Source organism: Gorilla gorilla, chromosome 1 (genome assembly GCF_029281585.2).
Source record: "Gorilla gorilla gorilla isolate KB3781 chromosome 1, NHGRI_mGorGor1-v2.1_pri, whole genome shotgun sequence".
Taxonomy (NCBI): Eukaryota; Metazoa; Chordata; class Mammalia; order Primates; family Hominidae; genus Gorilla; species Gorilla gorilla.
The window spans coordinates 104,818,941-104,835,976 of record NC_073224.2 but is presented as its reverse complement, the minus strand read 5'-3'; the positions used below and the strand labels follow the sequence as shown (position 1 = coordinate 104,835,976).

The 17,036-nt window shown below is 45.5% G+C and overlaps 1 protein-coding gene across 2 annotated transcripts; it reads right to left on the bottom strand.

The window, feature by feature from the left end:
- Window positions 1–4,431: 4,431 nt before the first annotated feature.
- Window positions 4,432–15,536, bottom strand: S100A10 (S100 calcium binding protein A10). 2 transcript variants are annotated; one of them, XM_004026669.5, is made up of 3 exons: window positions 15,335–15,536; window positions 7,636–7,788; window positions 4,432–4,841 (listed from the first exon to the last, which is right to left on the bottom strand). In XM_004026669.5, exons 2-3 carry the CDS (start codon window positions 7,765–7,767, stop codon window positions 4,680–4,682), a joined length of 294 nt encoding a protein of 97 aa, XP_004026718.1. In that variant the 5' UTR covers window positions 7,768–7,788; window positions 15,335–15,536; the 3' UTR covers window positions 4,432–4,679. The 2 variants fall into 2 exon arrangements, with proteins under 2 accessions (XP_004026718.1, XP_004026719.1); XM_004026670.4 differs by lacking the exon at window positions 15,335–15,536 and adding an exon at window positions 14,044–14,304.
- Between the last annotated feature and the right edge of the window lie 1,500 nt (window positions 15,537–17,036).

Genomic DNA, 17,036 nt, shown 5'->3' with positions numbered 1-17,036 from the left:
CACAGTTGATAGTTAATTTACTCAAATAGCCCCTTGAGACAACTGCAGAATGCAAGCTGCTCTGCCTATGGAGTAGCCACTCTTTATTCCTTTCCTTGCTTTTCACTTTACTCTAAAAAAGAAAAAAGAAAAAGAAAAAAAGGAAAGAAAGGGAAGGAGGGAAGGAAGGAAGGAGGGAAGGAAGGAAGGAGACTATCTTGATATCTGGGTTTAAATCTTGAAACAATAAGTGCTGTGGGACTTTGAGGGAGTTACTTAAGTCTCAGTTTTGTCATCTGTAAAATGGATGTTATAATACCTTCAAAGGGTTATTGTGAGGTCCAAGTAAGATAAATGCTTAAAAAGTATCTCATACAGGTCCTGACTCATGGTAGACCCTCAATAAATACACAGGCTCTTTCAAAATATGTTATTTAAAATTTTACGGATTGTGAAAGTGCAAGTGCATGTAGGTGGGCTAGGAAAGAATTGCATAGAAAATTAAGATAATATAGCACTGTATATAAAGAAAATTACAATAGTCTCATAAACATCTTTCTGGAGCAACAATTTCCCCAGCCAGTAACTCCTACTCTGGAAACTAAACACAGCTGGGTGTATTCCCTTTAGTTTCTCTCTCTCTCTCTCGCTCACTCGCTCTTGCTCTCACTCTTGCTCTCTCTCTCTCTCTCTCTGTGTGTGTGTGTCTTTGCAGGCATGCACTCAAGCAGACACGCATATTTAGAAAAGAAAGGAATCCGATTATATACCAATTTTGCAGTCTGCTTTACTTTACATAGACATTTCCCCATCTCATTTAATATTTTTCAAAGTGATGGTTTTGATGGGCCATATAGCATCCCATGTACATCTAAACAATCTAAACATAACTTATTTAACCATGACCCCATTGTTGAATATTGAGGTTTTCTTTAGGTTTTAGCTATTCTAAATAATGCTGCATCAAATAGCTTTGTATATGAATATCATAAGTATCTTTGATTATTTTGCTAAGAGAAATTCTTAGGAATAGAAATACTGGGTCAAAGAAAGCACATTAAAGGATTCAGGTACATATTGCCAACTTTTGCCTTTCTGAAAGGTCGTGTGAATTACATACCTGTCAACAGTGACCAGAGGTGCCCATCACATGTCTCCCTTGCCAATGCTCTGTTGTGTTGACGGAGTCTCGCTCTGTCGCCCAGGCTGGAGTGCAGTGGCATGATCTCGGCTCACTGCAAGCTCCGCCTTCCGGGTTCACGCCATTCTCCTGCCTCAGCCTCCCGAGTAGCTGGGACTACAGGCGCCCACCACTGCGCCCAGCTAATTTTTTGTATTTTTAGTAGAGACGGGGTTTCACCGTGGTCTCGATCTCCTGACCTCGTGATCCGCCCGCCTCTGCCTCCCGAAGTGCTGGGATTATAGGCGTGAGCCACCGCGCCCGGCCTGCTTTATCTATTATCTTTCAATCTAGATTGTAATCTTCTTGAGCAGGCACTGTGGTCATCTGCTTCTTCGTACCTGCCTTTATACAGAACATTGCTTGGTGCCATTCACATGGTAGCCCTTGCTAATATTTGCCAAGTGAATGAATTTCTATTCACAACTATCCCTGTGGGGTTAAAAGCTGGAGAAGGGACTTGAACAATTACTTGACCAATCACGAATTGGTCAAATTTGAATGAGAGAGGTTTGTAGACTTGTCCTCGGTCTCCTAGTGAGATGGGTTAGGTAGAAAACTATTAAATCACAGGTAGTTGGCCGCTGTTCAGGGGACTTGGACAAGGGAGTGGGTCCAAGAGAGAAAAATGATGTTTTTCAGGGTCAGCTCTGCAGCGTGTTGGAAACTGACTTTCTGCACTGCTATTCATTCTTTTTTTGTAACTGGGTGTGGGGAGGGGCGGGATCTACTTTTTACAACTCAGCCATGTAGCAGAATGAGTGGAATTTTCCAGATGGTTCCTCCTGATGACTGTTGGCATAATGGCAGTTTTGCCCCTTGGGAGCCATTGGGCTGCAACCCCTGAAGCCTAGACAGCAGTTTTAGCAGGTCAGATTGTGGGATCCGTGTGTTTTTGTTGGCACAAAGAGCCATGTGGGATTTCAAGCCATAAATACCATTTTTATTTTCCTCATACAGCTCCCTACTAAATGAGCAATGAGGCCAAAGCGAGGAAGGTGCCATAACCCTTTCCCTCAATACACATACACATCCATCCCAAATACAGTGACTCAGATCATTTCCTGGCACTGGGCACCTTTCTGAATGAGAGTTTGGGGTAATCTGCTGGGAATAACACATTGCTTCAGAATTTTTCTGAATCTACACACCCACTGTGAAGATGAGTTGATGCTTCCTTTCTCTTACCCTGAGAGCCTCCCTCCTCCTGGGATAGTTGTGTTTTTGTTTTCAGGTAAAAGAGGCTTAGAGTGTGAAAGTTTGCTATGGATTTCAGGACATGTGAGCTCATAATATCTCCCTTTTATAATCTTCCCCGTTCATTTGTGAGTTGACCACTAATCCTCCTAATACCCAGTAAACACAGTTGCCCAGGAGGCAGGTAAACCAAAGGGGTGAATCTGGACTGACACAAATTCTCATGGATTGCCTTACTGTGATGGGCCAGTTTTTTTTTTCTTGTCTCTGTTATCTATTACAGACGTTATCTTCCAGAGCCTCCTTTCCTTAGAGCCACAATTTCTTTAACTTCCAGGTTGGAAGACTTCACGTAGGATTAGGAATTGTCACTGTGGTAGAATCAGCTGCTAATATGCAAAGGTTGGAAAATGTTAGAACTTTATTTCCCAGAGTCCCTTGCGGTTAGGAATTTGTTGTGGTTGAGGCTCTGCCAGTCAGATGCACCTCATTGAGACTTGGATATGAGAGCCCAGCCGTATGTGGAAAGAGGGAGGGTGATGGGGATGTGCGTTTGCTTGTGCAGACTGTGCCACGGTCCTGGAGCAGCCAGCTGTGGCTATGGCTCCTCATTCAGCAGGCAGCTTCCTGAGCCAGCAGCTCCTTGGCGGCCCAGTTCTGTAGCATGGGTTTGGAAGTCATTCCTGGAGTCAATCTAGAGTCACTTCCTTTAACTAATCAACTCCCCTCCTTCATTAATACTCCTGTAATAAATTCTTCTTTGTAAACTTGCTGATATAATGCTTCAGCCGCAAAGCTATGGTTTGTTTTACATTGTTCATTTGTTGACTGAGAAAAAATAAAATGGTTGGAATGTTTTCCTTGACTTTTTTATTATGGATCTCCTTCTACCAAAGCCAGTTTTGAACTATCCTGTTCTCTTTTGCATGCTTTTCCTTGTGACTATCGATAACCTTATATTGCACTTTTTTCCAGAGTGAGATGGAAGTTTTTCCCAGAGTTATATTGATGTGTCCAATCAAAAAAGTAAATATTCCAGGCCGGGTGCGGTGGCTCATGCCTGTAATCCCAGCACTTTGGAAGGCTGAGGCGGGCAGATCACAAGGTCAGGAGATCGAGACCATTCTGGCTAACACGGTGAGGCCCCGTCTCTACTAAAAATACAAAAAATTAGCTGGGCATGGTGGCGGGCGCCTGTAGTTCCAGCTACTCGGGAAGCTGAGGCAGGAGAATGGTGTGAACCTGGGAAGGCGGAGTTTGCAGTGAGCCGAGATTGCACCACTGCACTCCAGCCTGGGTGACAGAGCAAGCCTCCGTCTCAAAAAAAAAAAAAAAAAAAAAAAGTAAATATTCCATCTTCTTTGACCTATTTACTTGGAACAATGCTATGTGCCAATTCATGGAATTCATATATCACCTCTCCATAAAAGCATAGAGTACAGTGTTATTAATAAGCATATAGCATGTGATGCACATATACCCTGAAGCTTCTAACAGGCACAAAAAAGGGCTAGGAGGAACATTTTGCATTGATTATCAAGACATCAGTACTGACACTTCATTTTCAACAAAAGTGCACTGCCCTGTGTATAAGTCATGCCTACCATATTTCCTGACATCTGGGAGTTGACTTAATAGATGCTAATGTGATGTTATTACCAAGGTGTCAAGCTACACCCTCTCCTGATTGGTTCTCCTAGTTCTGCCTTAGGTTTGCTGACACTTTGCTATGAAAAATGGATTCAGACATTGCAGGCATGCAAAGTGCTGGCTAGAAAAGCACTGATTTAACTGGGCAAAACTGTGCCCAGTAATTATAAACTTACCATCTATTCCTGTAGAGCCTTCTCCTAATCCTTCAAGTTTGAGTCCTTCATATAGACACAGCTACAAGGGCTGAACAATTAGAGAAGTCAGACTCCAAGCCTGAATGAAGAGTGTTTTCTCATTTTGCCAGTTCTGTGAGAAAAGCTCTGCTGTGTGAGAAAAGCTCTGCTGTGTGCTGGCTGCCCAAGGGCAAGCTGCCTCTTGGGGAACAAGCATTTCTGAGGGAACAACAAACATTCTGTCTCAAATTTGGAACTAAAAAAGAACTTTATTTATTGAGGGCAAGGGGATGCAAACAATACAAAAATCAAAAGCTTATCTGGTATTTAACTTTTCTTTCTCTGCTTGTCAAATGAGAGTTAGATTTTATTTTTACATTTGCTAAGTGTCCTGATCTGCTCATGAAATCCTTCTATGGGGGAAGCTGTGGGGCAGATTCCTTAAGCGACCCTTTGGGACAACTCTTATCAGGGAGGAGCGAATTGCTCATTTCTGCCTACTTCTTTCCCTTCTGCTTCATGTGTACTACAAAATAGTCATTGCATGCAATGGTGAGGCCCGCAATTAGGGAAAAGAAGCTCTGGAAGCCCACTTTGCCATCTCTGCACTGGTCCAGGTCCTTCATTATTTTGTCCACAGCCAGAGGGTCTTTTTGATTCTGAAAAAAAAAAAAGAAAAAAAAGAACAAAGGCAAGAAATATCAGTCAAAGGTTGCAATGAGGAGCTTATTTGATTTGTACTGCTGAGAACTGTGTATATATCTCCCAATTACTTGAGCTCTTGTTTTAGGTCATAAGCAACCTTTGGAGTTCATCTAAATGTATTTTTTTTTTTTTTTTTTTTGCCTTGCGGGAGCATTTCAGTAATTTCATATTTAGATTCTGCCTAAGAACCACCCTAAGCTCCTCATTTTATGGTTTAAACTTACATTCTCTTATTAAAATTTTATTCCTAATGGCATGGTCACATCCCTTACAAAGGAAACTCCTTATGAAAAGATATTTATGATTTAGGGAATAAGTTTTGGATCACTGTCCTATGGATTTTAAAGAGGTGTTAATGATGCCATGGGTTGGTTTTAGGTTTGGAGAAGGCAGCTCTCATTCTTCTTGGCACAGCTGAGGACAAGCTAGTGTGGCTTCATATCATATTAGCCACGTGATGCTGAGTGAACCACACAGCTTAGTGGGCCTTTGTGTATCAACGATGAATTGAGGAGGTTGGACTATAATGTTTCTAGAATCCTTCCATTCTTTGAGTTGGTAAGTCTATGCCATCCTATACTCTTCACTGGATGTTGTACACTGGACCAGTTTCAAAAGGAGTATGTGGGATGGAGTCTTAAACTCCCCATGACTCTCAGTGCCTGGTAAGAATGTATGGAACAGAGATGGGCAGGCAAGACCCCCTTTGCTTTTATCTTGCTTACATGGTGATTGGCTTCAGCACTCCTTTTTGTAGTGATGCTGGTCAGAAGCGGTAAGGTGTGGTTTTTCCTGTAGGGTCCATGCCATCAACCAGAGAGAGAAATATGGCCTATTTGAGGTTGTTAAAGGGCTCAGGTAAACTATTTATGAATTCTGATGACTATATTCATGAGTGAGGAAAATGATATGCAGTGTTTCAAGTGTGCTAGATGTTTCTAAATTGCACTCAGAAATTCCTAAAAGTATAGCAGCAGCATTTCCCACATGAGCACTGCAAACTCCTACTCTAGCTAAACCTGCTCTATGCAGCTCTTGGTGGGTTTCAGCTAATTCTGGCTTCACCCTCAGCTTCCTGGCTGTGGTCAGAATGAGTGAAATCTGGATGACATAAGGGGTCTACTTTAGAAACAAAAGGCTCTGTTAATGCAGTGAGTGTAGGTGTTTCCGGAATTATGACTCTGTGCCTGGAATAAATTACCCTGCCATGGTTAGTGCTCCACACTACATATACCCTTTATGTGTCTCATGCCACAAAGCCTTTAGGAAGAAAGGGTCTGTGTCTTACATGATACTCACTCTGGCTCTTAACAACACTCTTAACAAGTGTTTAGTGTACTGAGAATGGCTTTGTCCATAGGACAGGCAGGCTTACAATGAGCACATTTTGTCCTTGCGTCTTAATGCTTGTCTTGAATGATCATAGAAAGTGAAAGTGACCTTGCAGATAATTATGTCCAGCCCTCTCTAATTTTACAGGGGAGGAAACTGAAGACTAGAGAGCTGAAGCAACCTGCCCATTGTTAGTTAAGGCAGAGCCAGATCTTCTAACTCCTGGTCTGGGGCTATATCACAGGACTCTACAAAAGCAGAGGACCTGCATATTCTAACTCATTCTGGGATAGCATTAGGTAATAACTGCAGCTCTGAGAGAGCAGTTAGGCTATTTATATCTGTTTATTTAACTGATATTGATGACATACGAATTATAGTATACTAAAAAGCCTCATGTTTATTGATTGCAGGAGTCAGGGGCTGGACTAATGTGCCGTTTACCAGGCAGATGACAAGAGGCAGGACCCAACGTTTTACCATATCTCCTCTCACCCTTTAGAGGTTAATGCATTATTCAACACCAAGCATAGAAACAATCTTTTCAGGTGACTACAATTGTGGTAGGGAAAGAAGGGCTTGCATTTCAGTCTACTATTTTGTCATGCAATGTTGCACCTTCAGTTGAATTCAACAGCCACCTCTCAAGACCTGGAATATAAAAGGACAACTGTGCCTTGTGGCCCCATGTCCTGAGTGATGTATCTGAGCTGATGGCAGAGTCCTATTATAGGTCTTCATGCATCTCTCAGTCTGTCAAAGGTGAGACATAAACTCAAACTGCTCCTGTGTTGTCAGAGCATTATTATGTGAAAAGCTTTTATTTCTGGAGTGATATGTGGCTTTTATTCAGTAGATGACTGACACTGCTCCTTTGTAGTATTAGAAAAAGAAAAAACAATCCCTTTATCTGAAGAGATTTAAGAAGGGAGATTCGAGTTGCTCAAAATGGAATGTGACCAGGATGTGGCATCTCCACCACCAAGTTTTTGGACCTGAAGGTAGCCATTTTCTGGTTGACTACTCTTTTGTGAAAAGCTTTTTTTCTCCCAACTCTGTCCCCAAATTCGTCACAACAGACACAGATAACCAGATGGAATTTTCCAACAAACAGCTCATATTGTGTTTATTTGTATGCAGTCTTATTTCACCTGCAGACTGTAAGCTCCTTGAAGGTTGGGGCTGTGTCTTCATTACTTTCTGTTTCCTCAACAGTATCTTACAAATAGCAGGTACTCAATACTATTTAATAAATTAATGAATGAGGTCATTCATTCATTCCTTCAGGTGACTACATTCATTCATTCACTAGTGGTGACCTCCACAGGGAAGGGATGGAAACAAGAAGGAAAAGGAACCAAGGCCTAGAAGCACTGACTTTTATGTCTGGTTCTTTGTAAGCTTTTCAACACTTACTTCCAAAAATCCAGGGAACTCCTTTTCCATGAGTACTCTCAGGTCCTCCTTTGTTAAGTAGCCTTTATCCCCAGCGAATTTGTGAAATGTAAACATCATGGTTTCCATGGCGTGTTCCATTTGAGATGGCATTTTGGTGTGGTCCGTTGAAGCCTATTAAAGGATGTAAAGTAACAGGGTCTACATTAACCTTTTTTGGCAGACTTTATGCATGAATTTATTTTTTTTAAATTGAAAGATAAAATTGTATGTATTTAATGTGTACAACATGATGTTTTCAGGTATATATACATTGTGGGATGACTGAATCTAGCTAATTAGCATATGCATTACCTCCCATAGTTAGCACTTTTGTGGTGAGAACACTTAGCCACTCTTAACTATTTGTCAAGAATACAATACATTGTTAATTAACTATAGTCACGTTGTTGTACAGTAGATCTCTTAAACTTATTCCTCCTAACTGAAATTTTGAATCTTTTGACCAATATCTCCTCAACATCACTCCAGTGTAATCACCCCAGCCCATTCTATTCTTTAGTTCTATGAAATTCAGTGTTTGAGATTCCGCATGAGTGAGATCATCTGGTAATTGTCTTTCTGTGCTTGGCTTATTTCACTAAGCGTAATGTCCTCCAGGTTCATCTATGTGGATTTACATTAACTTTTAAGCCATATGTATTGCCAGCTTTTTTAGGATAATTGGAAAGATGGAGATTAGATCATCCATCTGGTCTTCTCCAGCTTTAAAATTCAGTGAATGAATCTAAGAACCAGTCCACCCCAGTTTGGGTCCCTTGTTGGTAGAAATAGACACCTCAGATACTGGTGCTGTAAACAAAGGGGTTTAGCTAACTCCAGCTAATTTGCATGAATAACCTAATGAAGAATAGAAACTAATAATTTAGAAAAGCAAGATCAGTGTTCCTCTTTTTTTTTTTTTTGAGACGGAGCTTTGCTCTTGTTGCCCAGGCTGGAGTGCAGTGTTGTGATCTTGGCTCACTGCAACCTCCGCCTCCCAGGTTCAAGCTATTCTCCTGCCTCAGCCTCCCGGGCAGCTGGGATTACAGGCGTCCGCCACCATGTCCAGCTAATTTTTTGTATTTTTAGTAGAGGCGGGGTTTTGCCATGTTGAGCAGGCTGGTCTCAAACTCCTGACTTCAGGTGATCCGCCCACCTCGGCCTCCCAAAGTGCTGGGATTACAGGCCACTGCGCCCGGCCCAGTGTTCCTCTTTTTAACTGACAAAGCACCTACTGAAAGAACAGATAGTTCATAATTTCTCTTGGCACTAGTAAATGGGATTCTTAGATATGGCTGATACTAACAATCCACACAGTCAAGTCTGGTAAATACGAAAACTTCACCCTTCTAAGCTTAACGTGGTAACTTGGTTCAGTGTGATTCTAGGGTTTAGAAATCTGCTTACAAATGAATTTATCTGCTGGGTATATATGTATTCTTTTTTTTTTTTGAGACGGAGTCTCGCTCTGTCGCCCAGGCTGGAGTGCAGTGGTGCCATCTCGGCTCGCTGCAAGCTCCGCTTCCTGGGTTCACGGCATTCTCCTGCCTCAGCCTCCTGAGTAGCTGGGACTACAGGTGCCCGCCACCGCACCCGACTAATTTTTTTGTATTTTTAGTAGAGACGGGGTTTCACCGTGGTCTCGATCTCCTGACCTCGTGATCCGCCCACCTCGGCCTCCCAAAGTGCTGGGATTACAGGCGTGAGCCACTGTGCCCGGACTATATGTATTCTTTACTAAAGTTCTGAACTTGTTATTTATTGCAATAAAGACAGTTGCATCTCTGGCAGTAAAATACAGTTGCTCTACCCAAACAGAAAACTACTCAAAGTCCATTGTCTAGTTCACTTGAGAAGCAACAAGTAATACTATAACCTAACTCATTTGAGGGTCTCCTGTGTTTTTAGTGACATTAGACAGATGAGCTGCTCTCACAGTCTGGGGTACGGTGGGAAAGCAAGAGCTTTCATCATGAAGCGTTTATAAGAAAGGAAAGGAAACATGTCAGATCATTACATTTGGGTATAATGAACTAGGGGTATATGTCTCACAAGACCCAGTACGTGGTACTTAATAGAACCTCAGTGAATTTTGGCTTAATTGGAAGGAATCATTTGGCGAGAACAGATAAGCTTTGGCTAATATCACCTAAAATCACTACTGGATAGGAAACAGGTGAACGTGAATGGAGACTGTAATATAGCACTAAAAAATAAAAATAAATAATCACAAGAATAGGCTTTGAGCTTAGATTGAAGGGCTGGCAAATTCCTCTGCTGAAGAGCTCTAACAGGAACCTGAGACATGCTTTGGTCTGGTTCCTATCTCTGAGAGATGCCTGTTCAACACTGATTCTCAAATGCTATCTTTTATACAGAGAAGGTGGAGTTGGTAAACATGAGGATTGAGCAATTAACACTTAAGAATTGTAAATTCTACCCCTTAATCTCCAGAAAAGTATGGGAACCAGCAGGCCAAAGAATGCTATAAATCAGAATCTGGCATGAGTCGTCTGAAAGGCAGTGAGTTATCTTGGAGAGAGCTGCAAATTAATGCTTCAGGGTCTGCTGTGAGATGAATTCCAGGGGAACCACACCCTTTTCCTTCTCTTCTGACACAGCTCAGATCTGGCTCATCCCCCATCCCTCATATGGGTTTCAGATGGCAGTGGGCTTACAGAGAGTCTGCCTTGCCTGGACTGGTACTCCAAGTCCAGCAATTTAAGAGAACTGAACTGGGCGAGTCACCTCTGGGAGAAGGATGTGGGATCCCACCCCAGTTCTTAAATAACTCAGGAAAGGAGTCAGACACCACAGAGGTTTAAAAATACCTGTGCTCAAGTTCAGAGCAGCAGAGCACTTCAGGATCAATTCCCTGAAATTGGAACTGGGTGGGGTACCTAGTTTAGTTTTTTCAGATGACATGACAGAAGGAAAGTGCAGAATTAAGAAAGGGAATGCAGCAGGGTAAGGACCTCTAAATTTTAAAAAGGCTAATTTTAGGAGCTTCTAAGAAATACAAGTTGTCAGCTGAGGAAATCCTGGCCACCCTTGAGTATCTTCTTCAGGAGAGCAAGGTGAGTCTACCTCACACTGTGTGAGTGCTTAGGTCTGAAGTCACTCAGTCGCATGCCTCTCTTGCCCACAGCCATTACGAAGTGATTGATGGAGCTTCCCTCTCTGAAGTTACATCCTTCTCCCACTTGGTCTTCCCCTCCCCTCCTCCCCCAGCGGTTTTATTCAGTGGATGGATTGTGAATATTGCAGCCAGCTGACTCCCTATGTGTCCAGTAGGCCTTCTGCAACGAGGATGCAGAGGAGGGAGTAGCCAGGAGGTGAAAATAGCATTGAAAATCAGTGGAGAAGCCCTTGTCTCCTCAGCAACCAGTGCCCCGAAGGGCACTGACCAGAGCCACAGCAAGGAACTCTGTTTTGAGGAAGGAGTTGCACACTGGCTTTAAAATAAGACAAAGGAAAGGGGGAAATGTTGTGATTAAAACTCTGTTCTCTTGGCTAGAGGATGAATCATGTAACTCTTGTCTGAGTGCAGCCAACGGTTGCCCAACTGAGTCAGCCCTGCCTGGCCCTCTGTTCTTGGGTGGGGCTTGCCTGGGCAGGGCTGTCTGCAGCACTGTTAGCTGCCAAAACTGAAGTTCTTCAGGGACTTCAATCTGGCATTTCCACCCTCACATAGCCACTCTGCAAGCTCTATTCCTGGGCAGATGTGGGCTTCCTGCATCCTGGTTAGACACACTTTGACAGGAGGGCCTTGGGGCTGGGGCTGAGGGGCAGCAGTGTCCTCTCTATCCCCAATAACGTACTCTCGCACCTGAAACATTCAATTTCATTTAATTGTTTACTTGTCTGTCTGAGATTTAAGCTTCTCTTGATTAAGAACTACAAATTATTCTGCTTTTATTCATGGAGCGCTATATAACTGTTATGTGCATAAATGAACCACACAATCCCTTGGGCAGCAGCTGAGGTGCAGGTGTGATTACCCAGGACTAGGCTGAAAGCCTTGTAACTCAGAGCTCAGGAGGACAATGTGAGCTGGGAAGGGCCAGGAAAGGGGCCCCAAAAGTGTTCAACTATGAACGGAACAGTAGATAAGAGTACACAGGAGTGCACATTCCATACGCAAAACGAAAAATATGTGTCCTGCTAAACAGGTCTAGTCAGAATGACATGACTGTGCTCCTTCTCTTCTAACACTTGCTGTTTTCTCATGTTTCATTCATCCCATCTTCTACTTTTTGCTTTTCTAGTGCTGCTATCTCACTGCTGAGCTCCACAGGATAACAACAGCCTTGCTGTCCACTCACCTTTTATTGAAGTATTCTAATCTGATGCCTATACATGCCCTCTACATGTTTGTCTGAGCAACAGGTCTTAAGAAGGGAGGCGGAGACATCTTTTTCTGCATAGTTTTCTATATGGAAAACAATTCTGGACTCCACAAATTTAGTTACCATAGGAGGAATTCAATTTTCCATTTTTGGTTCTCCCTCCCTGAGCACCTACTTTGAATGTCCCAGACATGGTGTTAGGCATGAGGGTGTTCACACACACATACACACACGCACACACACACAAAGCTCTCCATGGTGCTTGCCTTTGAGGAGTTCACCAGCTAATGGAATACTAACTATTAAAGCATTTGGCCTGAATTCTAGTTATTTGTGTTTCTGTTTCTTTCCTCACTAGGTTGCAGGTTTTTTGAGCAGGGTCCCAATAGCCAGTGCCCCAGCCCTCATAGAGCCTGCTCGATGAATTGTTAAGAAATTGATAATGATATATTTTGGTTGTCCTGGGAGTAGCAGGCAAGCAGGAGTCCTCCTCAGAAAAGTGTCTGCTCCTGAACAATCTCAAATGTTTGCTTTGGACCTATGCCCAGATCCCGGCTGCAGTTTCAAAGAGGACACTTCTGCAGAGTGAGTCGGACTTGCTTTGCTCCTCTGTGTCTTGTCCATACCCTAGTTTTCTTACAGCCCACCCAGAAAATAAACGGCAGGGCGTCAGTAAAAACAAACATCTGTTATTTAAGATATGTTGGAGGTTTCCTTCCTTTTGCTTTAGAAATTTTGGAGTTTTTAAAATTGAACCCAGAAGGCATTCTTAAATTTGATCTCTGAAGGGAATTCAGAAAAAATGAGTTGAAGCAATGGATCTGGATCCAGGCTGTCTCTCTCACCTCTCACCAACTAAAACTTGCCCACTAAAGAACTGGGCAGCAAAGGAACGTTTCAGATGCTATTCAATAGGAAGAAAGAACTTGGAAGAAACCTCCTTCAATCTAACCAACTACATCAATTTTTCCTTAAAGAATGCTTAGGCATCAGCCTAATCAGCCAACATAGCTGCTGTCAAAACTGCTTTTAGTTAAATCCTTTGGTAGGATGGGTGGTACTTATTTAGTAAAGGGATAGAAAGTGCTGAAAATTGTTTAAAAGAAGTACATTCTTTCTTTTTGCTTTTGATGTGGATTCCTAAATTTGTTGAGTCCCCAGAAAAATGAGAAACTTAAGATGTTAAAATTTTAGTCCAGCTTTCTCAGCACTTTGAGTACTAATTTATACATTATAATCCTGAAAGAATTCCATTGTTTCTCTCAACTTTACACTTTAAAAGACTGGACTGTGTCCAAGGGTATACCAAGTGGGTTGCGCTCTACAAAAGTCACATTTTTTGAACTGTCAGTAGAAAGCAGGGAGGCACACAGTCTCAGCTCCACCCTGACCTCACTGGAGTGGCTCAGGCCTGACCTCACTGGAGTGGCTGCTTAGGAGGCTGGCCAGAGGCCAGCACACGGGAGGAAAGGGGCCTATATGATGTGTCGGAGAAAAGCTAGGAAGAGCATCACCCAGAAAGCAGGGTAAGACCCAAAAATTGCTTCATGCCCAGTAGACCAAAAAAATTGTAAGAACCTAGATAAGAAACTCCAAATGGTGGATCAAGGGCCACAGTGAAGAAACTACCCTCTGGCTGTGAAGGAACAAATACACCATTTGGAAGGGATGATTAAACAGAAACTGGATAGGAATCTGTGGGGGCAGGGCCGATGAAGAAACTTCCAATAAGTTATATGAATTCATTCCCACTCCAACCCCTGGCATTATCTTTTGCAATTTGCTGAAACATGTTGGAGGCAAAGATCACCGACGGGGTGTTTCCATGAGCCTGGCCTCACCTAAAACGCACAAAATAAAACTCCACTCCTGGAGACTGAAACTCAAGCTTCTGGGGAAAAATATCCGCAACAACTACAAACCTCTTAACGGGAAAAGCTACCTCCCAAGTAAGGCTGAGGCAGGCTGCCAGGCGCATACTGGCCGATAACGAAAAGCGGTCTCGCCAAGGCCCTACAGATCTAATTACTGCCCTCACCGGCAGTTCAGTAGAGAAACCTCTCCTGCAGACTGGCAGCCAGACCAGGTGTGACTCACTTCCTCTTGGAAAATGCCTTCTGAGATGGCACAGTTCTCCTTTTCCTTCAGGGAGTGTTCTGTCCAAACCATCCACCGAGAGTATCTGCAACCGGCCACACCCACATGGTCTCACAGCTGAGTCACAGGCCTCAGACCACTAGGAGAATCCTGGAGCCCTTTGTGCTAACCACGCCCTGCAGAAGCTCCCGCAGAGATGGAACTGGTTGGGGGCAGAAAACGGGGTGGGCTTAATGCATCCCAGAATCTGGCTTAGGGCTCCCCTGTGCTGGCCTGGCTTGGAGCGCTCTGCATTCCACCCCCAGCCAACAAGGCAGAGCTCCTGGTTTCACTTAGGCAGAGCTGGACTGAGGCTGGACAGGGCAGCAGTGTCCACGGCTAGGGGCAGCGCCATTCCTTCGGCCAAAGCACAGGTGGTGAACCAAGTACCAATGGCACGTCTGTCTGTCTCACTGCACCGGGCCAAATTAATCTATGATTGGAAGATACTTCATCAAGCCTGCTCTTCCTCCATCTCTTTCTGGTTCCACTTATTAAGACAGCAAGGGAACCCTTTCAGTAGAGAAACCACGTCACACAGGGCCCTCTCCCACAAACCCCAGCCAAACTGCTTTAGAAAGAAAACAAGTGGACCTCCCTCCCTCAGCAGGAAGACCCTTTCCGTCGAGCAGACAACAGGAAGCCCCGACCAGAAACGCCTGTTTGGCCGACGGACTAAGGGTTACGGAAGAGACGCCCCCAGCTGCCTACTCGTCCTACCCGCGCCTACTTGGGCGGTACAGCCGGGAGCAGGCTACGAACATGCAGACCTGGCCTGCGAGCGGAACCCACCAAGAAACACGCCAGCCAGGGCAGGGGCGTGCAGGAGGGATTCGGTAACCCGAGAGACGAGTGGGAAAGCAGGAAAGGTGGGAGTAAAGCAACGCAAACATAAAGGGAGGAGGGAAGAGGTTCAGGCGCACCAACACCACGGTCCCCTCCTAAAGAACAAGTGCCCCCTCCTCCGGTCCGCGTGGGTCTGGGGGCGGCCGCGACCGGGCCGGGGAGGGGCGCTGCTGGCCTCGTTTGGGTGTGGCCCAGAGCACTGAGCAGCGGATTCCCCACCAGCCGCTCCGCGCCCAGCCCCGCGGTGCTCCGGACGCCCAGCGAAGCCGGGTGCAGGGTTTTCCCCGGGCAGCAGGTCCGGGCCTGGGGACTACCCAGGAGGGGCGCGTGGGCCGGGCGGAGCTCACCTTGGCCGAGGCGCGGCGGACGCTGGGCGAGCTGGGCGAGCTGGACGCGGGGCGGAGAGGCGAGCGCGGCGGGCTGTGCGCCTTCCTTAGTACGTGCGGGCGGGTGGGTAGAGGGAGGCGGCGCGGGAGCGGGAGGAGCCTGGCGGGCGCTCGGCAGGGCGCTCCCCCAGCCCTGTCTCCTCCCCCTCTTCCTGCCCCCGACTCCCCCGACCCCGGGCGCGCGGCCCACGCCCTGCCCTCGCTCCCGGACCCGCCTCGCAGAGGCCTCGCCCGCCCCAGAGCGTTCTTGTAAACTTCTCTTCAGTAGAAACGGTCCTGCTCTGGAATATTTCAGGGCATCACCACTCTGGGCCTGCCCTTCCTCTCGGGTTTGGTTTTAGAAAGTGTAGAAATCAAAGAACCCGGCCGTCCTGCGGGTGGGGCACGCTGGCGCAGAACCAGAGGTAACCGGCTCTGCGGCCACCTACGGGTCTAGGAATTACTTGCTGGATGACCCTGCAGGGAGTGGCACGTGGAGTCCTGTCGACCTCAGAGGCACTATCAGATTAGCCCTAGGAGGTCCGTCCGGGGGTCTCGGCGGCCTGCGCCAGTGGAGGGGCGGCACCTCCCCAGAATCCGGGCTTCCCGCCCCACCGGCCCGCGAGGTGCCGCAGGGAGGGTGCGGTTTGGCTTGTCAGCACCCAGGGGCGTCACAAACCCTTTGTTGAACAGGGGATTTACCCCTCTTTGTGTGGCGTCACTTGATCAATAGTTCAGTTTCAGTGTGGCTAATAGTGTTAAAAACTGGCCGGGCGCGGTGGCTCACGCCTGTAATCCCAACACTTTGGGAGGCCGAGGCGGGCGGATCACCTCAGGTCAGGAGTTCAAGACCAGCTTAGCCAACATGGTGAAACCTTGTCTCTACTGATACAAAAATTAGCCGCGAGTGGTGGTGCGCGCCTGTAATCCCAGGAGACTGAGGCATGAGAATCGCTTGAACCTGGGAGACAGGTTGCAGTGAGCCGAGATCGCACCACTGCACTCCAGCCTGGGTGACAGAGTGAGACTCTGTCTCAAAAAAAAAAAAAAAAAAAAAAAAAAGAAAAGAAAAAGGTTAAAAACTAAGTTTCCAAGGCATTATGCTGTGGTCCTTGAAAAGTCCTTTAGAAGAATTTTCTGGAATAAATTTAGAGAAAACCTAAGTGTTTCCTAGGGGATGCTTACCAACTCCTCGCCCCTCCCCCCCCGCCCTCTTTTATTTTAATTGTGACTCAGTTTAAATACAAACTACTAGCAGCTGTTGGTGGAAAAGAGCCCAATCCCAAACTCTGGGGTTTTCCTTTGTTCCCAAGGGAGGCCTTGGGAGGAATGAATGATCCCAAAGGAATGAGCAGACCTGGGGAATCCTCCAAGTGCCACCTCTGACTAATATTGGCTGTTGCCAGGAAAACCCAACTTGGATTTCAGCTATTACTTTCCCTGCAACCCTGGTGCTGACTATTCAAGGGGACAGCTCTTCAAGATCTTCCTGTATACAGTACTTCCCAGTCCCCAGGTCACAGTCACCAGTGGAGGAAATCTCGGATGCCTTTTGTTGCAGGGATTGCAATGCGACTGGGTTTAGAATGGGAATGCCTGGGTTTGCGTACCCCTACTCATCTGATTTCTTCATCTGGTCCACAGACCTTAGGAGTGCTTTAGTGTATGTGGTAGGCCTGGGAAT

Excerpts from the sequence above, each read along its gene's own strand:
- S100A10 (XM_004026669.5), bottom strand. The coding sequence starts at position 7,767 with ATGCCATCTCAAATGGAACACGCCATGGAAACCATGATGTTTACATTT. Across the intron at positions 4,842-7,635 it reads AGTTCCCTGGATTTTTGGAA|AATCAAAAAGACCCTCTGGC; the intron begins GTAAGTGTTGAA and ends TTTTTTTTTCAG.